This window comes from Rhinopithecus roxellana, chromosome 16 (assembly GCF_007565055.1).
Source record: "Rhinopithecus roxellana isolate Shanxi Qingling chromosome 16, ASM756505v1, whole genome shotgun sequence".
Classification (NCBI taxonomy): Eukaryota; Metazoa; Chordata; class Mammalia; order Primates; family Cercopithecidae; genus Rhinopithecus; species Rhinopithecus roxellana.
In genome coordinates this window covers 17,744,225-17,770,788 of record NC_044564.1, presented here as the reverse complement: position 1 = coordinate 17,770,788, position 26,564 = coordinate 17,744,225, and the positions used below count along the sequence as shown (strand labels likewise).

At 48.8% G+C, this 26,564-nt stretch overlaps 1 protein-coding gene across 7 annotated transcripts in view; it reads right to left on the bottom strand.

The window, feature by feature from the left end:
• The window catches only part of ODF2 (outer dense fiber of sperm tails 2), a 49,217-nt gene that overhangs the window by 14,761 nt on the left and 7,892 nt on the right, over positions 1-26,564 (bottom strand). For all 7 annotated transcript variants that reach the window (XR_004053892.1, XM_030919118.1, XM_030919119.1 and 4 more), the window contains 9 exons: positions 18,758-18,928; positions 16,565-16,725; positions 14,987-15,116; positions 14,288-14,419; positions 4,411-4,482; positions 3,182-3,253; positions 1,984-2,100; positions 1,149-1,334; positions 563-672 (listed from right to left, as the gene is read on the bottom strand). Coding sequence is in view for 6 of the 7 variants with exons in the window: in XM_030919118.1 (XP_030774978.1) it covers positions 563-672; positions 1,149-1,334; positions 1,984-2,100; positions 3,182-3,253; positions 4,411-4,482; positions 14,288-14,419; positions 14,987-15,116; positions 16,565-16,725; positions 18,758-18,928 (1,151 nt within the window). In the remaining variant the exon portion in view is untranslated. The remainder of the gene's footprint in view (positions 1-562; positions 673-1,148; positions 1,335-1,983; positions 2,101-3,181; positions 3,254-4,410; positions 4,483-14,287; positions 14,420-14,986; positions 15,117-16,564; positions 16,726-18,757; positions 18,929-26,564) is intronic.

Below are 26,564 nucleotides of genomic sequence, written 5' to 3'. Positions count from 1 at the left end.
GAAGGAACAAATGAGAATGATGGAATGGTCACTGCTCACAGTTCGCCAGTGGCAAGAAAGGTGTCAGCTCAGTTACTTGCAACGTGGGGCCACTTTTGCCCCCTACTCCCATGCCATACCACTGACCTACTGACTGGCAGGCACTGGCAAACAGCTGCTGTCCCTGGGCAGACAACAGAGAGAAGACACTTGGGTCACCATCTGCCCCATTCCCCAAGAATAGGAATGAGGACACCAGGGTGCCCATTTCAAATGCTGTGTAGACTGGGGACAGGCTCAGGCCCAGGTGCTGAAGTCAGAGTCACACCTCTGTGACTAGAGACCCGGCCCCTACCCAGTGCCTAACAGTAGTGTAGGACCCCAGGACTAGGGCCAGAGCCTGCACCCCAGCTCCAACCAGAAAGCCCAGCTCAGGGCTACCCACATCACAGCCCAGTGCAGCCCCCAGCCCGGACAGTACAAACAGCAGTCATGTGGCCTTCCCTGAGCCACCAGGCTCCTCCCACCTGCACACCCAAGTCCCTCAACAGCCCCACATTCCCTCTCCTACTCTAAGACATACTCATTCAGGACAATAATTTCCAGCTCGAGGTCTCCCTTGTCTTTTACAACTTGGTTGTAGCGGCTTCTCCAGGACTCCAGAGTGGATAAAGCTTCAGCGACATAAAGATCCTGGGAACACAGGACAACAGCGCCTGTCAGCCTAGTGTCAGGGCTGAGGCTGCCAGGAGCTGGGAGCAGGCTCATCCTAGGTGGTTTCTCACCCTGGTAACCTAAACCTCATTCTGGAATTCACCTTTCTAGAGGGTGCTGGGAGTGACAGTGGGAGCTCAGCTAGTGCTCCCAGATTTCTAGCAATCAAATGTGTCCTGTTTGTAAATCCTTCCTTAACCATAATTCTCACCCACAAAGTTGACGTGGCTGAACTCTCCTATAAAGCCTCCAATCATCTCTAGCCACCCACCCATCCAGCTTTTATCCATTTGATCCCCTTAACTCCCTCTCCCTCCTCCCCAGTCATCTATCCTTTCCACCACTACCATCCCTCATCCACCCACCCCTCCACTACCCATCTGGCCAACCATCCCTCTGCCATCCCGCAGCCCTCCTCAGGGCAGGTGAGGAGCTGGGCACCCCAGGCCTGCGACCTTGTCGGCGAGTTGCACGTGCAGCTGCTCAGCGTACTCCTCGCTCTTCTCGGCTCGCTCCTTCTGGGCTCGGATGGCCTTCTTCAAGCTCTCTTTGTCTCGGTCTCCCTTCTGCTTCAACTCCTTCAGCTGCTCCATGATGGCCTCCACTTCTGCCTTGTGCTGATTCCCGCTGCGCTCCAGATTCTGGAAGGGGGAAGGGGTGAGACAGAGAGGGAGAAGAGAGACAAGGAGGTTGTGGGAAGGCAAAGCAGAGGGTGAAGGAGAAAGGGAGGAAAAGGCAAGAGCAAAGAGGAAACGAGGAAGACAGAAAACAGATGCTCAGCTGTGTGAGAGGCTCCCCTAACTCGGACCAGAGACACGGTCCCTCCCAGCTCCCCACGATACCTCCCTGGATCTCTCAGCCCATGGGGTCTTGATATTAGGTCAGAACTGCTCTGGAATCCTTCCCTGAACTCCCAGCCTTGTGTTCAAAGATAATTCCTTGGTCACTCAGCAGATGTATGACCTCAGAGGACCCCTGGGCTACAAAGAGACCATTCCTTTCTCTTGGGTAATTAGGAGAACTGAGGGCCTAGGGGATTAAGTGATAGACCTGGGGATATGGCATACAACCCCGTCACTGCTGGGAAGGATGCCCAACACCTCCTGGGTCTCTGTCCATTGCTCATGCCACTGTCCTAGAATGTCTCTGAGGCCTGAGTATTTTGTCATCAGCTGTCTCAGAAACCTTTGGAGGCACACTTCCTGAGTGTGATACCTGGGCCAGGCCGCCACCACCATCAAATTGGCAGGCCTTGCCTCCTCTTTCCCCACTTGTGGGGCCAATAGGTACCTTGATCTGCATGCACAGGCGACTGTTCTCAGCTTCTTTGGACCGAAGCTGTGCCTGCAAATGCCCACGCATGGACTCCATGGATTTAGAAAGCTCAGAGGCTGTCTTTGCTTGAGCCTGTGGAGAGACAGAGAAAGTGATGGAGGCACAATATTTTTTTTGTTTTTTTCAGACGGAGTCGCGCTCTGTTTCCCAGGCTGGAGTGCAGTGGCGCAATCTCGGCTCACTGCAACCTCCACCTCTTGGGCTCCAGCAATTCTTCCGCCTCAGCCTCCTGAGTAGCTGGAGTTATAGGCACGTGCCATCAAACCCAACTAGTTTTTTGTATTTTTAATAGAGACAGGGTTTCACCATGTTGGCCTGACTGGTCTCCATCTCCTGACCTCAAGTGATCCACCCTCCTCGGCCTCCCAAAGTGCTAGGATTACAGGCGTGAGCCACCGTGCCTGGTCAACAATTTTTTTTTTTTTTTTGATACAGGGTATCACTCTGTTGCCAAGGCTAGAGTGCACTGGCGTGACCACGACTCATTGCAGCCTCAGTCTCCCAGGCTCAAGTGATCCTCCCATCTCAGCATCCAGAGTAGCTGGAACTACAGGTGCATGCCACCACACTTGGCTGATTTTTTTAAATTTTAATTTTTATTTTGTAGAGATGGGGGTCTCCCTGTGTTGCCCAGGATGGTCTCGAACTCCTGGCCTCAATCAATCCTCCTGCATTGGCCTCCCAAATTGCTAGGGAGAGGCCTAGGCTGGTCTCAAAAAAAGTGCCAGACATGAGCCACTGCACCCGGCCCAAAGGCAGGATTTGAACCCAGCTCTCTGCATATCCATTATGTTCTACTGGCTCATAAAAATGCACAACTGCGGCTGGGCGCAGTGGCTCATGCCTGTAATCCCAGCATTTTGGGAGGCCAAGGCAGACAGATCACGAGGTCAAGAAATCAAGACCATCCTGGCCAACATGGTGAAACCCCATCTGTACTAAAAATACAAAAGTTAGCTTGGCGTAGTGGCGCACACCTGTAGTCCCAGCTACTTGGGAGGCTGAGGCAGGAGAATCGCTCAAACCCAGGAGGCAGAGCTTGCAGTGAGCTGAGATTGCGCCAGTGCACTCCAGCCTGGCGACAGAGCGAGACTCTGTCTCAAAAAAAAAACAAAAAAAACAAAAAAAAAAGCACAACTGCTGGGGACAATACCTTCTCACATTGTATTTCCTGAAGGAGCTCTTCCACCTCCTTGTCCTTGTCTTGCAGCAGTAACAGCAGGCGCTGGAAGAGAACACAGGCTGTCAGGTGCCTCCTGGGAAGGGCAAAGAGGCCCAGCCCAGGGAGGACAGAGACTTCTGAGTGCCTGGCCACTGGGGCCCAAGGTCCTACGTATACTGGCCCATGTCAGATATCCTGGTAGGAAGCACCCAACACATGGATTAAAAAAATTTTTTTAAACAATGAACCTGTATTTATTTTACAATTTAAGAACAGTAATGTTAATTGTAGAAAACATTGAGAACACACCAAAAAACTCCTCCAAAGAAACCCCGTAAACCCCCATGTAGAAATAACCAGTTAATGCATATTAAAAGTCATATGCTCAGCACCCTTTAAAAAAAAAAAGTCATATGCCTACTTTGTTCCATAGCCTAAAATCTCATTTTGACCACAATATGATTAAATCTTCTGTATCTTTCGAAAGAGCTGCTTGACGTTTCAAGTTACTGATGTATATCATAACTTAACAAGGGTTCTTGAGCTGGGAATGCATTATCGCCGAGCTTGCTGCATCTCCACTCCTTCCTTGACTAAGCATCAGAGGCCACAGGCCACACCTTGGGAAACTGGGCCTCCATCTCCCTCCCCTCTCTTGGAGACTTACAAAAGCATTAATACAGCAGACACTCCAAAAATGTCTTGGGAAAAGCTGTTGAACTTTATGTTTAGGCCAGCCTATGGTATCCCAAATTTAACTGGCTATGGAACCTCCCCTTTGGTTTCTTGCACTCATTAACATCTGAAGGAACTTAGGGTTCCATGAATAGACTTTGAAACATGCTGCTTTGGGAGAGACTCCTAGAATTAGGATTACTGAGTCCAAAGGTGTGTGCTTTTTGATGGCTTTCAATCCATAATACAACTAAGGAAATCCAGCTTTAACAGACACGGATGATTTACAAATCCAACATCATTATTACCTTCCCTCATGTTGGTGTCCAGCTTTGTGGTTCAAGGTCTCAAGTAACTAACTACACAAGCCTATCAGAGAACAGGCAGGACAGGAGGACATCAGCCCATTTTACGGATCATGAAACTAAGACCCAGCGAAATCCTCCAGCCCCTCCTGCCTTGATCCAAGCACCTCTACACTTTGTAGCGGAACAACACCCTTGCCACCTGTACCCACTAGAGTAGACAGGGGGAGCCATAGTTACCGCTTTCTCTGAGTCGGCCTCCGCCAGCCGTTTCAGTAGTGCTCCTTGTTGCTCCATTAGTCTTTCAGAATCCTTCAAAGAAAGGCAAAGGAAAAGGTCAAGTCATTAAGCAATAAACCCAGATGTCTACATTTTATTGATTCTTTACCTTTTCCAAAAATTGTATTTTATTTATTTATTTTTATTTTTATTTTTTTTGAGACAGAGTCTCGCTCTGTCGTTCAGGCTGGAGTGCAGTGGCCGGATCTCAGCTCACTGCAAGCTCCGCCTCCGGGTTTACGCCATTCTCCTGCCTCAGCCTCCCGAGTAGCTGGGACTACAGGCACCCGCCACCTCACCCAGCTAGTTTTTTGTATTTTTTTAGTAGAGACGGCGTTTCACCATGTTAGCCAGGATGGTCTTGATCTGCTGACCTCGTGATCCGCCCGCCTCGGCCTCCCAAAGTGCTGGGATTACAGGCTTGAGCCACCGTGCCCAGCCTTTTTTTTTTTTTTTTTTTTAGGAGTCTTACTCTGTTGCCCAGGCTGGAGTGCAGTGATGCAATCACAGCCCACTGCAGCCTGGTCCTTCTGGGCTCAAGCCATCCTCCCATCTCAGCCGCCCTAGTAGCTGGAACCACAAGCATGCACTACCATGCCCGACTTTTTAAACATTATTATTATTTGTAGAGTTGGAGGGTATCTCTGTTTGCCCAGGCTGGTCTTGAACTCCTGGGTTCAAACTATCTGCCTGCTTTGGCCTCCCCAAGTGCCAGGATAACAGGTGTGAGCCACCACACCTGGCCCAAAAAACTATATTTCTAATTTGAAAAGTAATAGATGAATATATTCTCACTATGAAATACTGAATGCTAATAAAGCTACAGTTCCTCCTGTACCCACCTCCAAACCCTACTCTACTACTATTAGTTTGAGGAGTATCCTTCCCATCCTTTTTCTCTGCATCTACAGAGAGAAATACTGTATTTCTCTGTATTGAAAATACTTTACAGGCCGGGCGCGGTGGCTCACGCCTGTAATCCCAGCACTTTGAGAGGCCGAGGCGGGAGAATCATAAGGTCAGGAGATTGAGACCACAGGTGAAACCCTGTCTCTATTAAAAATACAAAAAATTAGGCCGGGCGCGGTGGCTCAAGCCTGTAATCCCAGCACTTTGGGAGGCCGAGACGGGCGGATCACAAGGTCAGGAGATCGAGACCATCCTGGCGAACACAGTGAAACCCCGTCTCTACTAAAAATACAAAAGGTAGCCGGGCGAGGTGGCGGGCGCCTGTAGTCCCAGCTACTCGGGAGGCTGAGGCAGGAGAATGGCGGGAACCCGGGAGGCAGAGCTTGCAGTGAGCTGAGATCCGGCCACTGCACTCCAGCCTGGGCGACAGAGTGAGACTCCGCCTCAAAAAAAAAAAAAAAAAAAAAAATACAAAAAATTAGCCGGGCGCGGTGGCAGGCGCCTGTAGTCCTAGCTACTCAGGAGGCTGAGGCAGAAGAATGCCGTGAACCCGGGAGGCGGAGCGTGCAGTGAGCCGAGATTGCGTCACTGCACTCCAGCCTGGGCCACAGAGCGAGACTCCGCCTCAAAAAAAAAAAAAAAAAAAAGAAAATACTTTACAGAACTCAATATTGTATTCAAATACTGTTTCTCTGTAATGAAACAGTATTTTGGGCCGGGCGCGGTGGCTCAAGCCTGTAATCCCAGCACTTTGGGAGGCCGAGACGGGCGGATCACGAGGTCAGGAGATCGAGACCATCCTGACTAACACGGTGAAACCCCGTCTCTACTAAAAAGTACAAAAAACTAGCCGGGCGAGGTGGCGGTCGCCTGTAGTCCCAGCTACTCGGGAAGCTGAGGCAGGAGAATGGCGTGAACCCGGGAGGCGGAGCTTGCAGTGAGCTGAGATCAGGCCACAGCACTCCAGCCTGGGCAGCAGTGCGAGACTCCGTCTCAAAAAAAAAAAAAAAAAAAGAAAAAAAAGAAACAGTATTTTGCTACATCAAGAGAAATACTGTTTTTCTCTGGGGGAAGGGAGAAGGGATTCAAGTGTAACTTTAGGAAAATAATATCATATTGTATTTATGTGTTACTTAATTTTTTTTTTTTTTTTATTTTTTAGAGACAAAGTCTCACTCTTGTCCCCCAGGCTGGAGTGCGATGGCATGATCTCGGCTCACTGCAACCTCCGCCTCCCGGGTTCAAGCGATTCTCCTGCCTCAGCCTCCCGAGTAGTTGGGATTACAGATAACTGCCACCATGCCTGGCTAATTTTTGTATTTTTAGCAGAGATGGGGTTTCACCATATTGGCCAGGCTGGTCTCAAACTCCTGACCTCAGGTGATCTGCCTGCGTTGGCCTCCCAAAGTGCTGGGATTACAGGCCTGAGCCACCGTGCCCAGCCGTTACTTTTTTTTTTTTTTTTTTTTTTTTTTTTTTTTTGTATTTTTTTAGTAGAGACGGGGTTTCACCGTGTTAGCCAGGATGGTCTCGATCTCCTGACCTCGTGATCCACCCGTCTCGGCCTCCCAAAGTGCTGGGATTACAGGCTTGAGCCACCGCGCCTGGCCAACTTAATTTTTAAGAACAGCTTCATTGAGATATAAATTTGAACACCATTTTTTTTTTTTTTTTTTTTTTTGAGACGGAGTCTCACTCTGTTGCCCAGGCTGGAGTGCAGTGGCCGGATCTCAGCTCACTGCAAGCTCTGCCTCCCGGGTTTACGCCATTCTCCTGCCTTAGCCTCCCGAGTAGCTGGGACTACAGGCACCCGCCACCTCGCCCAGCTATTTTTTTGTATTTTTTTAGTAGAGATGGGGTTTCACCGTGTTAGCCAGGATGAACACCATTTAAAGTGTACAGCATGGTGACTATAATTAATGATGTATTATATACTTGAAGTCTGCTAGGAGATCTTAAGTGTTCTCATCACACACACAAAAAAGGTAACCATGTGACATGATGGATGTGTGAATTAGTTTGATTGAGGTAGTCACTTTACAATGTATATCGGCATCAAATCATCACGATGAACATCTTAAAATATATATGACTTCTGTTTGTCAAATATACCTCAATAAAGCTAGAAGAAAAATAAAGGGTACAATTAAATGACTTTGGTATATTCCATTATTAATTTTTTAAAATTGTGGTAAAATATATGTAACATTAAACTTGTCATTTTAACCTTCTTATTTCTTTTAGAGACACAGTCTAGCTCTGTCACCCAAGCTGGAGTACATGTTGTGATCATGGATCATAGCTCACTGCAAACTTGAAATCCTGGACTCAAATGATCCTCCCACCTCAACCTCCTCAGTAGCTGGGACCACAGGTGTGCACCACCACACCTGGCTAACCATTTTTAAGCGTAAAATTCAGTGGCATTTAGTACATTCATCATACTTACAACCATCACCACTATCTAGCTCCACAACATTTTCATCATCTGAAAAAGAAACCCTACACCATTAAGCAGCCATTCCCATTCCCTCCCACTCCTGCCCCTAGCAACCACTGATCTGCTTTCTGTCTCTAATATGCCATGGCATGTTGAACCTCTCCCTGTCTCTAATATGCCACTGCCATTTTTTTTTTTTTTTTTTTTTGAGACGGAGTTTTCGCTCGTTGCCCAGGCTGGAGTGCTATGGCACAATCTCTGCTCACTGCAACCTCCACCTCCTGGGTTCAAGCGATTCTCCTGCCTCAGCCTCCCGGGTAGCTAGGATTACAGGTACCCGCCACCACGCCAGGCTAATTTTTGTATTTTCAGTAGAGACAGGGTTTCCCCATGTTGACCAGGCTAGTCTCAAACTCCTGACCTGGTGATCCGCCCACCTCAGCCTCCCAAAGTGCTGGGATTACAGGCCTGAGCCACCGCGCCCGGCTGCCATTGCCATTTTTGACCTCTCCCCACAACCTCTGGACAATGAGGCTGTTCCCATGTTTTGCAACTACAAACACTGCAGCAATAGATGTCGCTGGGCATATACAAAGTGCTTCTCTAGGTATGATACCAAGAAGAGGAATGGCCAGGTCAGAAGGTCTGAGAATTGTGGCTGAAATGCCTTGCAAAATGCCTGCACCAATTCGCTGGGCTACAAGCAGGACATGGGAGGACTCACTTCCCTGCACTCACCAGCACCAGGCAGCAGCCAACCTCTGCCTCTGTTGCCAGTATCTGCTAACAGCACTCCTGCGAAATGGTTTCATTTGCACTTTTCTAATTACCAGTGAGGATTAGCATCCTCTCACATGAGTCATTTGGGTTTACTCTTGCCTGAACTTTCTGCTCCCACCCTGGCCCATTTTCTCACTGGGCTGTGTCTTTGTGACTGTCCCTATTTTTTCTTGGCACCTGAACAAAGTATCCCTTCAGGGAGGGACATCTTGTTCACCCTCTTTCCCTCTCAGACCCACACATCCCCTTCATAAGCCAAGAGAAAAGGGCTCTCTGGTTCCCAAAGTTTCCTGGGGACCTAGCAACTGATAAAAGACAGTATTATGGTTTCTCTGGCAACAAGAGGCAAAGAACATGGGACAAAAGGCTTGGCCACGGATGCAGAACCTGAGGCTGTTCGCACTGCCCTCCAGGCCTCCCCTGGGGCACTGAAACCACTGCCCAACTCTTCTGCCATCATATGTGCATGAACTCACCAAAGCCCCCTACTCTAAGAGCCATGCACTATCACCACTCCCATCTCACAGAGGAGGAGACCGAGTCTGGAAGAAGTGAAGGCAAGTGAGGTCACACAGCTGGAAGGGGCAGCACTGGGCCCTGAGCCGATTCAGACTCCAGAGCCAGAGCAGTTCCCCACCACACTGAGCACTCCCCAGCAAACACCGAGATGGTGAGGCAGCCCTAAGCACAGGCAGGCGCCAAGGAGCTGAGCCTGGACTAAGCAGGAAACACCACTTTTGGGTGGGAATTCCAATTAGCTGACCCTTCATCTCCAATTGAAGATGGGACTCCAGGATGATAGAAGCTATGAAACCAAAAAAGGAGAAAACTGGCTAGAGCAAGAGGCTTTTTTTTTTCCTCCCCCTTTTTGAGATGGAGTCTCACTCTTGTCACCCAGGCTGGAGAGCAGTGGTGTGATCTTGGCTCACTGCAACCTCTGCCTCCCGGGCTCAAGCGATTCTCCTGCCTCAGCCTCCCAAGTAGCTGGGACTACAGGAGCATACCACCATGCTAGTGAAGTTTTTCTATTTTAGTAAAGATGGGGTTTCACTGTGTTGCCCAGACTGGTCTCAAACTCCTGAGCTCAGGCGATCTGCCCACCTCAGCCTCCCAAAGTGCTAGGATCACAGGCGTGAGCCACCACACCCGGCATTTTTCCCTTTTTGAGATAGTGTCTGGTTCTGTCATCCAGGCTGGAGTGCAACCCTCTCAGAAACCAAGGCAGACAGATCCCTTGAGGTCAGGAGTTCAAGACCAGCCTGGCCAACATAGCAAAACCCTATCTTTACTAAAAGTACAAAAAATAAGCCAGACGTGGTGATACACTCCTATAATCCCAGCTACTCGGGAAGTTGAGGCAGGAGAATTGCTTGAACCCGGAAGGTAGAGGTTGCAGTGAGCCGAGACTATGCCACTTTAGCCTGGGTGACAGAGCGAGACTCTGTATCAAAACAAACAAAAAACTTAATAAAGTTTCCCTCTGAGGAGAGGGAGACAAGGTTATTGCAAAATGACACACAAAAGGGATTCAACTATGTAGACACTTATTTTAAAAGCTGGTAGTGAGTGGCCGGGGGCAATGGCTCATGCCTGTAATCCCAGCACTTTGGGAGGCTGAGGCAGGTGGATCACCTGAAGTCAGGAGTTTGAGACCAGGCTGGACAACATGATGAAACCCCATCTCAACTAAAAATACAAAAATTAGCCGGGTTTGACACCTGTAATCCCAGCGGCTCAGGAGGCTGAGGTGGGAGAATCTCTTGAACCCGTGAGGGGGAGGTTGCAGAAAGCCGAGATTGCGCCACTGTACTCCAGCTGGGGCGACAGAGCGAGACTCTATCTCAAAAAAAAAAAGCTGGGCAGTGAGTATACCACTTTACATTACTTGTTTTACATACATATGTAATTTTTTTTTCAGATACTCTTACTGTGTCACTCAGCCTGAGTGAGTGACACAATCACAGCTCACTGTAGCCTTGACCTCCAGGGCTCAAGTGATCCTCCCACCTCAGCCTCCCGAAGAGCTAGGACCAAAGGTGTGCGCCACCACACCTGGCTAAATTTAAAATGTTCTGTACAGATGAGGTCTCACTGTGTGGCCCAGGCTGGTCTCAAACTCCTGGCCTCAAGCAATTCTCCCACCTCGGCCTCCCAGAGTATGGGGATTATAGACGTGAGCCACCACACTCGGCCTTATTTTATATATTAATGGGTTTTTTTCTGAGACAGAGTCTCACTCTGTCACCCAGGCTGAGGTATAGTGGTATGATCTAGGCTCACTGCAACTTCTCCCTCCTGGGTTCAAGCAATTCTCCTGCCTCAGCCTCCTGATTAGTTGGGATTACCGGTGCCCACCACATTTTTGTATTTTTAGTAGAGACAGGGTTTCACCATGTTGGCCAGGCTGATCTTGAACTCCTGACCTCAAGTGTTCCACCTGCCTTGGCCTCTCAAAGTGCTGGGATTACAGGCATGAGCCACCACACCCAGCCAACATATTAATTTTTAAAGACAAGGCTGGGCGCGGTGGCACATGCCTGTAATCCCAGCACTTTGGGAGGCAGAGGCAGGCAGATTGCCTGAGCTCAGGAGTTCAAGACCAGCCTGGGCAACATGGTGAAACGTCGTCTCTACTAAAAATACAAAAATTATCTGGGCATGGTGGCATGCATCTGTAATCCCAGCTACTCAGGAGGCTGAGGCAGGAGGATTGCTTGAACCCAGGAGGTGGAAGTTGCAGTGAGCCGAGATCGTGTCACTGAACTCCAGCCCAGGCGACAGAGCAAGACTCTGTCTCAAGAAAAAAAATAAATAAATAAAGATAAAAATAAGGTTGACAATGTTGAAAACAAAACAAAACAAAAACAGGGCTTGGCGCAGTGGCCTATGCCTGTAATTATAGCACTCTGGGAGGCTGAGGCAGGTGGATCACCTGAGGTCATGAGTTCAAGACCAGCCTGACCAATATGATGAAACGCCATCTCTACTAAAACTACAAAAAGTAGCTGGGTGTGGTGGCATGCACCTGTAATCCCAGCTACTAGGGAGGTTAAGACAGGAAAATCACTTGAACCCAGTTAGTGGAGGTTGCAGTGAGCCAAGATTGCACCACTGCACTCCAGCCTGGGCAACAAGAGCAAAATTCGTTCTCAAAAAAAAGGCAAAAATAAGAAAAATGTCACCATTTCATTAGCACTGGCATTTTCAGACTATTGTCATCTTTTGCTTTGAACCAAACAGGAAGACAACCATTTATACTGTCAGTCTTTTCTGAAATATTTGCTAATATATCATTATTCACCAAGATACGGAATCAACCTAAGTGTCCAAAAATAGATGAATGAAGAAAACACAGTAGAGATACACAATGGAATACTACTGAGTCTTCAAATAGGAAATCCTTTCACAACATGCAAAAAACTAGAGGACATTACACTCAGTGAAATAAACCAGGCACAGAAAGACCACATGATTTCATTTATATGTGGAACTTAAAGAAGTCGAACTCGGCCGGGCGCGGTGGCTCACACCTGTAATCCTAGCACTTTGGGAGGCTGAGGCGGGCGAATGACAAGGTCAAGAGATCGAGACCAGCCTGGCCAACATGGCGAAACCCCGTCTCTACTAAAAATACAAAAATTAGCCAGGCATGGTGGTGCACGCCTGTAGTCCCAGCTACTTGGAAGGCCAAAGCAGGAGAATCACTTGAACCCAGGAGGTGGAGGTTGCAGTGAACCAAGATCGCGCCACTGCACTCCAGCCTGGGTGACAGAGCAAGACTGCATCTCAAAAAAGAAAAAAAAAAGAAGTCGAACTCACAGAAGCAGAAAATGCTGGTTGCCAGAGATGGAATTGGGGGGCACTGGGGAAATATTGGTCAAAGGATATAAGATTTCAGTTAGACAAGGAGAAATTGTTCAACATGGTGACTATAGTTACTGATCCATATACTTGAAAATTGCTAAGAGAACATTTTAAGTGTTTTCACCACAAATATCTTAGTATGTGAGGCAATGCATATGTTGATTACCTTGATTTAGCCATTCTACATTGTGTACATGTCAAAACATGTTGTACATCATTAATTTTTATTTGACAATCAAAATAAGAAAAGAAATACAGTCATCCGTTGGTATTCATGGAGGACTGGTTCTAGGACATTCTGTGGATACCAAAATCCAAAGATGCTCTAATCCCTGATATAAAATGGCACAGTATTTGTATATACCTATGTACCTCCTCCCATACACTTTAAATCATCTCTAGATTATTTATAATACCTCATACAAGGTAAACGCTATGTAAATAGTTGTTATATGATTCAGGGAATAATATCAAGAAAAACAGTCTATAGGTATTCAGTAAATATGTAATTTTTTTCAAATATCTTCAATCCAAAGTTGGCTGAATCCACAAATGTGGAACCCACAGATACAGAGGGTCAACTGTATTTGCTAACATATAATGTTCCGAAACTTTTTTTTTTTTAAAGAAAAGTCTCACTCTTGTCCCGTAGACTGGAGTACAATGGTACAATCTTGGCTCAATGCGACCTCCACCTCGTGGGTTCAAGCAATTCTCCGGCCTAAGCCTCCTGAGTAGCTGGGATTACAGGCGTCTGCCACCATGCCAGGCTCATTTTTGTATTTTTCAAGTAGAGATGGGGTTTCACCATGTTGGTCAGGCAGGTCTCGAACTCCTGACCTCAGGTGATCCACCCGCCTTGGTCTCCCAAAGTGCTGGGATTACAGGCATGAGCCACTGCACCCAGCCCAGACAATGTTTTTTTTTTGAGATGGAGTCTCGCTCTGTCACCCAGGCTGAAGTGGAGTGGCTCAATCTCAGCTCACTGCAAACTCCGCCTCCTGGGTTCAAGCAATTCTCCTGCTTCAGCCTCCCGAGTAGCTGAGATTACTGGCGCCCACCACCACACCTGGCTGGCTAATTTTTTTTTTTCTGTGATGGAATCTCGTTCTGTCACCCAGGCTGGAGTGCAGTGGCGCCATCTCAGCTCACTGCAACCTCCGCCTCCCGGGTTCAAGCAATTCTCCTGCCTCAACCTATGAAGTAGCTGGGATTACAGGCACATGCCACCATACCTGGCTAATTTTTGTATTCTTTTAGTAGAGACGGAGTTTCAACTTACTGGCCAGGCTGGTCTTGAACTCCTGACCTTGTGATCCACCCACCTTGGCCTCCCAAAGTGCTGGGATTACAGACATGAGCCACTGTGCCCAGCCTAATTTTTGTATTTTTAGTAGAGACGCAGTTTCACCATGTTGGGCAGGCTGTTCTCAAACTCCTGACCTCAAGTAATCCACCATGCCCAGCCTCAGAGAACATATTTTAAGAAAACAAAATGAGACCACACAATGTGTGTCTGCCAGCCATTAATCATTCTCCTACCGAATAAAAAGCTCAAGTCTGTTAACTCTCTTTCCTTTGCCCTGGGCTAAACCCCTCCCTGACTCCCCACTGCCCCTCTCCTGACTTTCAAGGTCATTCCGGTGCTTCCTGGCTCGGATTCAACACCATCTAAGATGGTACTTGTCTACTGGGGGCTGAGCACTTCATGTGAATGATTTCATTACATCTCTCTAAGGCCCTCTCAGGTGGGGCACCAATCTTACTTTCTTTTTACAGACAAAGAGAAAGGCTCCGAGGACGGGCATGCAGGGCTGGAGGGATAGAGCCGGACCCCGAGCTCACCTCTTTGCAGTGCTGTTCCCTCAGGAGGTCTCGGAGGGTGCGGTTGGTCTCCTCAAATGTGCTCAGCTTCTGCAGGAGAAGTTCCTTCTGCCTCGTCAGGGTGTTGATGTCCGTGCAGGTCATTTGTTTCTCCTGGAAGACAAGCAGGCAGTCTTATAGATGCAGGGGAAGAAGGGAAGAAGCAGGCCCCATGGGCACTCAAGAGGGCTGGTGCCAGAAAGCCCAGACAAGGAGAAACAGGCTGTGTACAGTGCCAAGGTGATCAAGGGCAGGCTTCCTGGAGGCGGTGGACCTAAAGAGACAAGCAAGAGCTAAGCCTGCTCTGAGCAAAGGTGGAGAAAGGGGTGGGAGGGCTCAGTGCAGGTGAGCACAGTCAGGGCAGACTTCCTGGAGGAAGCAAAGCAGGATGACAAGACCTGGTGGCTGATACTTGCAGGAATCAACCACATGCCTTGACTCACTGTGATCCCAGGTGACCCATGATGAGGTCTCCTTAGAGGCCCTGGTGACCAGAGGTCATCTTCAAGGGTCAAGGACTGGGAAGTGAGAGTGGTGGTTGGGGGCCTAGTTAAGCATGCCCTCCCCCAGCCTGAAGATGTCATAAAGTCTGCCTGATGACGCGTAAAGACCCTGCCCAGCCTGCAGCTGCCCCTTCCCTGGGTCAGTTCCATGGCTGGGGTCCTCCCACCTGCCACCTACCGTTTTCAGCTTCCCGATGGTATCCTTCAAGGCCATGACCTGCTTGGCAGCCGCAGCCCCATCCATTTCAGCCTCCACCAGCTTGGACATGAGGCACTCCTTCTCCTGCTGTAGGTGTTTCTTCTGAAGTCTGGGGCCAGAAAGACAGGGCTCTGTGAGCCCTCCCAGGCCCCCGCATGCCCAGAGCTCCAAGGCTTGCCTCACAATGCCCTAGGGGGCTCACCTCTGGTCAGGGAAAAGTGGGGGAGGGGGCAGGGACAGCCCTTCTGGCCTGGGTGGCCTTCAGAAAGGACCAGAGCCAGAAGTTACATCTGCCTAGGCACCAGACCAGGGCCTCCACACCAGGAGACATTAACTACCTGTGGCCCTCTTTCTCTCAAACAGCCACCACTGTCATCTCTTCGTTGCCCCCCTACTGTCACGCCCTCCTACCCACCATCTTCAGATATGCTTTTGAGCCCTTCTACCTCTTCTCTACACTGAAGCCAAAGCTAGTCAGGCCACCTCCCTGCTTTTAAAACCTTTCCATGGCTGTAGGCTGGGTACAGTGGCTAACGCCTGTAATCCCAGCACTTTGGGAAGCCGAGGCAGGCAGATCACTTGAGATCAGGTGTTACAGAGAGCCACCTGGCCAACAGGTGAAACCCCATCTCTACTAAAAATACAAAAGTTAGCCAGGCATGGTAGCGGGCACCTGTAATTCCAGCTACTTGGGAGGCTGAGGCAGGAGGATTGCTTTAGGTCAAGGAGGTGGAGACTGCAGTGAGCCAAGATTACGCCACTGTACTCCAGCCTGGATGACAGAGCGAGACTCCATCTCAAAAATTTTGAGACACCTCCCAGGATCAAGCAATTCTCCTGCCTCAGCCTCCCAAGTAGCTAGGATTATAGGCACCCGCCACCAAGCCCAGCTAATTTTTTGTAATTTTAGTAGAGACGGGGTTTCGCCATGTTGGCCAGGCTGGTCTTGAACTCCTGACCTTGTGATTCACCTGCCTTGGCTTCCCAAAGGGCTGGGATTACAGGCGTGAGCCACTGCGCCTGGCTAAATAAATTAATTAAATAAAATAAATCCTTTCCATGGCTTCCAAATGCCCTCAATGGAAATGCCTCAAAGTGGCTGCTGAGAGCTGACCCCCTGCCAACCTGTGTGGCCCCCTTATCCTCTGTCCACCCACTCTGGCCTGCTTTCCATTTCTCAGCCACAAATACCTTCCCACCTTCGGGCCTTCGCCTAAGAAGTTCCCACTGAGTAGCGTGCTTTCTTCCCCAGCACCCACCTGCCGAACACTTAACCATCCTGCAGGACACCCCTTAAATATCACTTGTTCCAGAAAGAGTTCCCTGCTACTCAGCCCCACACCGCAATCCACAGGGTCCTCCCTTTCCCTCATAGTACGAATCATAAGCACTATCAGGCAATTAACTGTAATTAACTGTGTGACTGTTGAATAAGCTCCAGGGCACAGGCACAGTGCCTCTGCCTGCCCCCTCTGTTGCTTTCCATTATTGCCCAGCACTCAGGGCAGCCTAGCAGGGAGGAATAGATCAGCGGGGGCAGGGCAGGCGCCGCCTTACATGGTGTAGTCCTTCTCCTCCTTCATGCGCTCGATGTTGTGCCTCAGCACCGTGTTCTCATGTTCAGTCTCGGCCAGTTCATTGGCCACCTCCTCCAGCTCTTCCTTCCGCTCCTCCAGGAACCTTTTGGCCATCTGGCGCTCACCCTTCTGCATTTTGACCTGCGCAGGGGGACCCAGGCAGGAGCCACTGAGGGGAGGTCCTTCTTCTATGCCACATTGCTAAGCTCAATGCTTTGGACGAAAATAAGGTCCCGGCCGGGCATGGTAGCTCACGCCTGTAATCCCAGCACTTTGGGAGGCCAAGGTGGGTGGATCATTTGAGGTCAAGAGTTCAAGACCAGCCTGACAAACATGGTGAAACCCTGTCTCTAGTAAAAATTAGCCAGATGTGGTGGCGCGTGCCTATGATCCCAGCTACTCTGGAAGCTGAGGCAGGATGGAATCACCTGAACCTGGGAGCCAGAGGTTGCAGTGAGCCGAGATCATGCCCACTGCACTCCAGCCTGGGCGACAAGAACGAGACTCCATCTCAAAAATAAATAAATAAAATAAGGGGCCCTCCAATTGAGAACTACACAGGCTGTGTGCCAGGGCCTTATGGGGGCAATCTCAATTAACTGACATGAAGACTGACTCTCCTGGGATTCACCTGCCTTGGCCTCCCAAAGGGCTGGGATTACAGGCGTGAGCCACCGCTCCTGGCTAAATAAATTAACTAAAATAAATCCTTTCCATGGCTTCCAAATGCCCTCAATGGAAATGCCTCAAAGTGGCTGCAATGCTGATTCTCTTTTTGTAGATGAGGAAGCTCAGTAGAGAGAGCCCCAGTGACTTGTGGGTTGGGAACGAAGCCAGGTTGCAAACTGTGGTTTGGCTGGCACACCAAAGGAGGAAAGACGTCACAAGAAGGCTCCTGCACTTTAAGTTATAGGGGAAGAGGGCTTTTATTGTTTTTTCTTTTGAGATGGGGTCTCACTCTGTCATCCAGGCTGGAGTGCAGTGGCACGATCTCAGCTCACTGTAACCTCCGCCTCCCAGGTTCAACAGATTCTCGTGCCTCAGCCTCCCAAGTAGCTGGGATTACCGGCGTGTGCCAACATGCCCAGCAAATTTCTGTATTTTTAGTAGAGACGGGTTTCACCATGTTGGCCAGGCTGGTCTTGAACTCCTAACCTCAAGTGATCTGCCCTCCTCAGTCTTCCAAAGTGCTGGGATTATAGGCGTGAGCCACCGCACCCAGCCAAGAGGGCCTATTGCCAGGCAGCTAGCCCTAGGTTCTCCAGGAGGTTTTCTGGACCTCAAGTACAGGGTGGAGGATTAAAGACAGGTCGTGTTAGCAGTGAAGACATATGTTGAGATAGCAATCCAAGCTCAAGGCCTGGATTTTAATGACAACTCTGCCAACTTCCTAGCTGGGGACCTTGGACTTCCAGGTTCTATTTCCAATTTCATTGCCACATCCCACCCCAAGAGACAGCACAGCAACTGAGGACACACTTCCTTGGCCTCTTTGGGGCTTTGTTTTTGTTAATTTTTTTTTTTTTTTTTTTGAGACAGAGTCTCTCTCTGTTGCCCAGGCTGAGTGCAATCGCGCGTCTTGGCTCACTGCAACTCTGGCTTCTGGGTTCAAGCGATTCTACCACCTCAGCCTCCTGAGTAGCTGAGATTACAGGCGCACGCCACCACACCCGCTAAGTTTTGTTTGTATTTTTAGTAGAGATGGGGTTTCACCATGTTGGTCAGGCTGGTCTTGAATTCCTGACCTCAGGTGATCCACCTGCCTCAGGCTCCCAAAGTGCTGGGATTACAGGCGTGAGCCACCACGCCAAGCCTGTTTTTGTTAAACTTTATATAAAGTGGAAGGCATAGGCCCTAGTTTCCCAGGTATTTCATCTCTGTAATGAGGACAATACCACCACTGGCTTCACATGCTGTTTTAAAAAGTCAAATCAGACCACCCATGTAGAGCACCAGGATAGCTACGTGCTCAATAGAGGGGGCCCTTGTTGGTGGGATGGGATCCCATGCTGCCCCAGCTACCTCCCCGGGTAGGCACCTGAAGCCCAGGACAACCCTGCAGAGGAGGTCAGAAGGCCTGCAGAGGCAGGCTGAGGGACCAGGCAGGAAATCCACCTGGGTGCTCCTGCACATCCTCAGGGTACCAGCTGTCCCAGCCCCCTACCTCCCTCACCTCAGACTTCAGACAACCAACCGCATTCATTAGACTATCAATCTTCTTATCATAACGGTTCATTTTACAGTGACCTGAGTCATCATCTTCTGTAGAGAGGTCACTTAACCGCATCACTGAGACCAGCTTTTCTGAAGATGGTGGCGTGATCTCCAGGCAATGAGGTGGATTCTGATGTAGAGAAGGGAGAAACACATGAACTCAGAAGGCAGAACCTTGACCATGAGTTCCACCACTGGAGGCTTATTTACTGATTAGACGGGAAAAGCTGTAACAGCTAACTTGGGGGCCCCAGGAAGAACCATACTCTGAACCGTCGTGATGGACCATTACCTATCCATGTTCAAATGATGGTGCTGGAGAATTCCCAACATCAAAATTAAAAGCTTGGGTTACAATGTTATGTTTAAAATAAAGAACATAGGCTGGATATCCCGTAAAGTCAGTATTTTGGGAGGCCAAGGCGGGAAGCCAAAACCAGCCTCAGCAACATAGCGAGAACTTGTCTCTACAAAAGTAAAAAACATTAGCTGGTGCTGGGCACAGTGGCTCACACCTGCAATCCCAGTGCTTTGGGAGGCCGAGGCGGGTGGATGACCAGAGGTTAGGAGTTCGAGACCAGCCTGACCAACATGGTGAAACCCCGTCTCTACTAAAATACAAAATTAGCCGGACATGGTGGTGCATGCCTATAATCTTAGCTACTCAGGAGGCTGAGGCTGGAGAATTGCTTGAACCCGGGAGGTGGAGGTTGCAGTGAGCTGAGATCGCGCCATTGCACTCCAACCTGGGCAACAAGAACGAAACTCCGTCTCAAAAAAAAAAAATCAGGTGGGTGTAGTGGTGCATGCCTGTGGTCCCAACTACTCAGGAGGCTGAGGCAGGGGATTCCTCTAGTCCAGGAGTTCAAGACTGCAGTGAGCTATGATAGCACCACTGCATGCCAACCTGGGTGACAGAGAGAAACCCTGTCTCTAACAATGACAAGACTAATAAAGAAATAATATAACAAATCAGCAAAAATATTAATACCCAAAGTTGGCAAAAGTTTAGGGCAATACTTTCTTTTTATACCTAGGGTAGAAATGAAATATGTCAAAAGTCTTTTAAATGAATATGAATACCTGATAGTGGATTAGTTACAAAAGTACATTAATGTGCTGAAAAGGTATTTTAGAAACAAGTGGGTAAATTTGAAAAAGGACCAGATATTGTATGATATCAAGAAATGTTCTTAGGAGTAATCATTGTTATTTTGATGATATAGAAAAATATTATAAATGCACATGGTACAATACCTGGAAAATACTTTTTTAAATACATCAGTATAAAAAAATATTTTAGCGGCCGGGCGCAGTGGCTCAAGCCTGTAATCCCAGCACTTTGGGAGGCCGAGACGGGCGGATCACGAGGTCAGGAGATCGAGACCATCCTGGCTGACACGGTGAAACCCCGTCTCTACTAAAAAATATAAAAATCTAGCCGGGCGAGGTGGCGGGCGCCTGTAGTCCCAGCTACTCGGGAGGCTGAGGCAGGAGAATGGCGTAAACCTGGGAGGCGGAGCTTGCAGTGAGCTGAGATCCGGCCACTGCACTCCAGCCTGGGCGACAGAGTGAGACTCCGTCTCAAAAATATATATATATATATATATTTTAGCTTTGGGAGGCCAAGGTGGGTGGATCAGGAGGTCAAGAGATCGAGACCATCCTGGCCAACATGGTGAAACCCCATCTCTACTAAAAATACAAAAATTAGCTGGGCATGGTGGCACGCGCCTGTAATCCCAGCTACTCGGAAGGCTGAGGCAGGAGAATCGCTTGAACCTGGGAGGCGGAGGTTGCAGTGAGCCAAGATCGCGCCACTGCACTCCAGCCTGGCAACAGAGCGAGACTCCATCTCAAGAAAAAAATAAAAATAAAAATAAATTTAAAAAAATATTTTAGGGGCCGGGCACAGTGCATGCCTGTAATCCCAGCACTTTGGGAGGCCAAGGCGGGCGGATCACGCCCCAGCTGGGCATGGTAGCAGGCGCCTGTAGTCCCAGCTTTTTAAACATTTTTTAAAATATTTTTAAATGCATGTATGCTTCAGGAAACTTTATGCAAAGCTGTAAACACTTTGTTTTTTTTTTTTTTTTTTGAGACAGGGTCTCACTCCATCGCTTAGGCTGGAGTACAGTAGTGTGATCTCGGCTCATTGCAACCTCCACCTCCCAGGTTCAAGCGATTCTCCTGCCTCAGCCTCCCAACTAGCTGGGATTACAGGTGCCTTCCACCATGCCCAGCTGATTTTTGTATTTTTAGTAGAGATGGGGTTTCACCATGTTGGCCAGGCTGTTCTCGATCTCCTGACCTCAAGTGGTCTGCCTGTCTCAGTCTCTTAAAGTGCTGGGATTACAGGAGTGAGCCACCGTGCCTGGCCATATATTGCTTTTTTTTTTTGAGACAGAGTTTTGCTCTTGTTGCCCAGGCTAGAGTGCAATGGCACAATCTTGGCTCACTGCAAACTCTGCCTCCTGGGTTCATCAAGTGATTCTCCTGCCTCAGCCTCCCAAGTGGCTGGGATTACAGGTGCCCACCACCATACCCAGATAATTTTTGTATTTTTAGTAGAGGTGAGGTTTCACCATGTTGGCCAGACTGGTCTTGAACGCCTGATAAGCCCACCTCGGCCTCCCAAAGTGCTGGGATTTCAGGTATGCGCCACCATATCCAGCTATATATATATATATTGCTTTTTCTTTTTTTTTTTTTTTTTTGAGACAGAGTCTCGCTCTGTCGCCCAGGCTGGAGTGCAGTGGCCGGATCTCAGCTCACTGCAAGCTCCACCTCCTGGGTTTACGCCATTCTCCTGCCTCAGCCTCCCGAGTAGCTGGGACTACAGACGCCCGCCACCTTGCCCGGCTAGTTTTTTGTATGTTTTTAGTAGAGACGGGGTTTCACCGTGTTAGCCAGGATGGTCTCGATCTCTTGACCTCGTGATCTGCCCGTCTCAGCCTCCCAAAGTGCTGGGATTACAGGCTTGAGCCACCATGCCCGGCCTATATATTGCTTTTAAAAGAAAAAAGTGGCCGGGCGCGGTGGCTCAAGCCTGTAATCCCAGCACTTTGGGAGGCCGAGACGGGCGGATCACGAGGTCAGGAGATCGAGACCATCCTGGCTAACACGGTGAAACCCCATCTCTACTAAAAAAAATACAAAAATCTAGCCGGGCGAGGTGGCGGGCTCCTGTAGTCCCAGCTACTGCGGAGGCTGAGGCAGGAGAATGGCATTAACCCAGGAGGCGGAGCTTGCAGTGAGCCAAGATCCGGCCACTGCACTCCAGCCTGGGCGACAGAGCGAGACTCCATCTCAAAAAAAAAAATAAAATAAAAAATAAATAAAAGAAAAAAAGTTACTTTTAATACTTAAAAGGACAAAAATAGGAAAATGTATAAACAGTCGTGTGCCACGTAACATTTCAGTCAGCAATGGACTGCATATATGACAGTGATCCCAGAACACCATATTTTTACCGTATATGACAGTGGTCCCAAAACACCGTATTTTTACCGTACCTTTTCCATATTTACTATGTTTTAATATGCAAGTACTTACCATTATGTTACAGTTGCCTACAGTATTCTGTATGGCATCATGCTGCAGAGGTCTGCAGCCTAGGAGCAATAGGCTACACCATACAGCCCAGGTGTGCAGCAGGCTCTACCAATCTCAGTTTGTGTAAGTACACTCTATGATGTTTGCACAATGATGAAAGTGCCTAACAACACGTTTCTCAGAATATATCCGCATTGTTAACTGATACGTGACTATTTTTTAAAATGACAAAAAATATATATATAGGAGAAAGTGTGACTAGTTACTCCTTGTGATTGGGAGGCAGTGACATAGATAAAAGTCAGGGGCAGCTTCTAGGATGCTGGGTGATCGTTACACAGGTAACTTCAGTTTGTGAAAATTCATGGAGCAATACACTCCTGATGGGTGTACATCCCTGCACTTTTCCTTTTTTTTTTTTTTTGAGATGGGATCTCACTATGTCAACCAGCCTGGAGTGCAGTAGCACAATTGTGGTTCACTGCAACCTCCGCCTCCCAGGATCAAGCGATCCTTACACCTCAGCCTCCCAAGTAGCTGGGAACACAGGCGCACACCACCACACCGGACTCATTTTTTGTATTTTTGGTAGAGGTATGGTTCATCACATTGTCCAAGCTGGTCTCCAACTCCTGAGCTCAGGTGAACCGCCTGCCTCAGCCTCCCAAAGTGCTGGGATTATAGGCGTGAGACACCAGGCCCGGCCCATCCTCTTTTCATTTTTCCTTTTTTTTTTTGAGATAGAGACTCGCTTTGTTGCCCAGGCTATAGTGCAGGCGCATGATCCTGGCTCCCTGCAACCTCCGCCTCATGGGCTCAAGCAATTCTCCTGCCTCAGCCTTCTGTGCAGCTGGGATTAGTGGCACCGACCACCATGCCAGGGTAATTTTTGTATTTTTAGTAGAGACGGGGTCTCGCCATGTTGGCTAGGCTGGTCTCGAACTCCTGACCTCAGGTGATCTGCCTGCCTCGGCCTCCCAAAGTGCTGGGATTACAGGAGTGAGCCATTGCTCCCGGGCCTGTACTTTTCAACAAGAAGTTTTTGAAACTTAACAGCAGCCAGATTTGAGTAGATTTTTTTTTTTTTCTTTTTTTTTGAGACGGAGTCTCGCTCTGTTGCCAGGCTGGAGTGCAGTGGCACAATCTCAGCTCACTGCAACCTCCGCCTAAAGGGTTCAAGCAGTTCTCCTGCCTCAGCCTCCCAAGTGGCTGGGACTACAGGCACATGCCACCATGCCCAGCTAATTTTTGTATTTTTAGTTGAGATGGGGTTTCACCATGTTGGCCAGGATGGTCTCAGTCTCTTGACCTCATGATTTGCCTGCCTTGGCCTCCCAAAGTGCTGGGATTACAAACATGAGCCACCGCGCCCGGCTGATCACTTTTAGTAACAGAGGCAAGAAAAAAACCTAGACCTTCTTTCTTCCAAAGATGATCTTATATTCCAGGAGTTGTAAGATATCAAACAAGAACCCCACATGCATACAGCAGCTTTTGGTCTTCATTTCCATATCTTCCCCAAACTTCCACCTCCAGGGGCTGTTCACCTTCTGTCCATGATGGACAGGGTTGAGTTAGGGCCTCTCAGGGTCACAGGAAGCCACTTAAAAGTGGAAAGGGGCAGACAGACCCAAGAATGAAAGCAGAAAAGACAGCTACTGTTTCAGCTGCCGAGAGAACCTGGGCAGGCCACCTCTCTGGGACCTTCCATCTCTAGGATTTGGCTGTGGGGCTGGAAGTGGCATTATGCTTTCCAGAGGGGATTATTACCCCTAGCAACCCACATCAACAGGAAAGTTTTTCTTTTTTTTTTTTTTTTTTTTTTTTTTTTTTTTGAGACGGAGTCTCGCTCTGTCACCCAGACTGGAGTGCAGTGGCCAGATCTCAGCTCACTGCAAGCTCCGCCTCCCGGGTTCACGCCATTCTCCTGCCTCAGCCTCCCGAGTAGCTGGGACTACAGGCGCCGCCACCTCGCCCGGCTAGATTTTGTCTTTTTAGTAGAGACGGGGTTTCACCGTGTTAGCCAGGATGGTCTCGATCTCCTGACCTCGTGATCCGCCCGTCTCGGCCTCCCAAAGTGCTGGGATTACAGGCTTGAGCCACCGCGCCCGGCCCAGGAAAGTTTTTCATAGCAGCATCTCTATGATGTGTACTTTGAAAACTACCAAGGAGGCCAGGCACAGTGGCTCACGCCTGTAATCCCAGCACTTTCGGAGCAGATCACTTGACATCAGTTCAAGACCAGCCTGGCAAACATGGTGAAACCCCATCTCTACGAAAAATACAAAAACTAGCTGGGTGTGGTAGTGCATGCCTGAGTCCCAGCTAACTCAGGAGGCTGAGGCACGAGAATCACTTGAACCCGGGAGATGGAGGTTGCAGTGAGCCAAGATCAGGCCACTGCACTCTAGCCTGGGCAACAGAACAAGACTCTCTCAAAAAAACAAAACAGAAAAACAAAAACTACCAAGGCTTTTTACTTTTTTAAAAGGCATTTTTGGGCCAGGCGCAATGGCTCACACCTGTAATCCCAGCACTTTGGGAGGCCGAGGCAGGCATATCACCGGGTCAGGAGATTGAGACCATCCTGGCTAACATGGTGAAACCCCATCTCTACTAAAAATACAAAAAATTAGCTAGGTGTGGTGGCGGGCACCTGTAGTCCCAGCTACTCAGGAGGCTGAGGCAGGAGAATGGCGTGAACCTGGGAGGTGGAGCTTGTAGTGAGCCGGGATCACGCCACTGCACTCCAGCCTGGGCGACAAAGCAAGACTCTGTCTCAGAAAAAAAAAAAAAAAAAAGAGAGAAAAGAAAAATTAGCCGGGCGTGGTGGCGCACACCTGTAGTCCCAGTTACTCAGGAGGCTGAGGCAGAAGAATCGCTTGAACCTGGGAAGTAGAGGTTGCAGTGAGCCGAGTTCGTGCCACTGCATACCAGACTGGAAGACAGAGCAGGGCTCCATCTCAAAAAAAAAAAAAAAAAGGCATTTTTGGCTGTGCGTGGTGGTGGCTCACGCCTGTAATCCCAGTGCTTTGGGAGGCTGAGGTGGGCGGGTTACTTGAGGTCAGGAGTTTGAGACCAGCCTGGCCAACATAGCAAGACCCTGTCTCTACTAAAAATACAAAAATTAGCCAGGTGTGGTGATACATGCCTGTAATCTCAACTACTCGGGAGGCTGAGGCAGGAGAATCGCTTGTACCCAGGAGGTAGAGATCGCACCACTGCACTCCAGCCTGGGTGACAAAACGAGACTCTGTCTCAAAAAGTAAATAAATAAACAAAAATAAAGCATTAAACCTTGCCATACCTCAGAGGCAATCACTGCTTACCACTACTTGCATATTCTCCCAGAAAACGTTCTGTACATATAAACATACGCGTTTATACATGGACACAGACGCCCCTTTTCTTCACAAATAGGGCCGGCCAAATGTTATATGTTGTGCAGCTTCACGCTTCATTATCATGCATAAATACCTGTCTCAATCTTTTTGTTCCTGAGACAGGGTCCTGTTCTGTAACCCAGGCTGCAGTGCAGTGGCATAATCACAGCATACTGAAGTCTCAACCTCCTCACCCCAAGTAACTAGGAGGACTACAGGTGCGAGCCACCACACTCAGCTAATTTTTTATCTTTTGTAGAGGCAGGATCTCGTTGTGTTGCCCAGGCTAGTCTTGAACTCCTAGGCTCAAGTGATCCTCCTGCCCTGGCCTCCCAAAGTGCTGGGATCACAGGTATAAGCCACGGCAACCGGCCTCTACCTCAGTCTTTGCATGGCTGCATGGTATTCCATTGTATGGATGTATCATATTTCTCTTTTGTTTTGTTTTGTTTGAGACAGGGTCTCACTGTGTCACACAGGCTATGCAGTGGCATGATCATGGCTCACTGCAGCCTTAACCTCCCCAGCTCAAGCGATCCTCCCACCTCAGCCTTCTGAGTAGCTGGAACTACAAGTGCATGCCACCATGCCCAACTAATTTTTTATTTTTTGTAGAGATAGGATCTCACTATGTTGCCCAGGCTGATCTCAAACTCCTGGGCCCAAGCGATCCTCCCTCCTGGGCCTCCTAAAAGTGTTGGGATTACAGGCATGAGCCCACCACGCCCAGCCAGATGTATTATAATTTAACCAACACTCTCCTGATGGACATTTAGGTTGCTTCCAATTTTTCTGTTACAAACAATGCTATAGCAAAAAATCTACAAA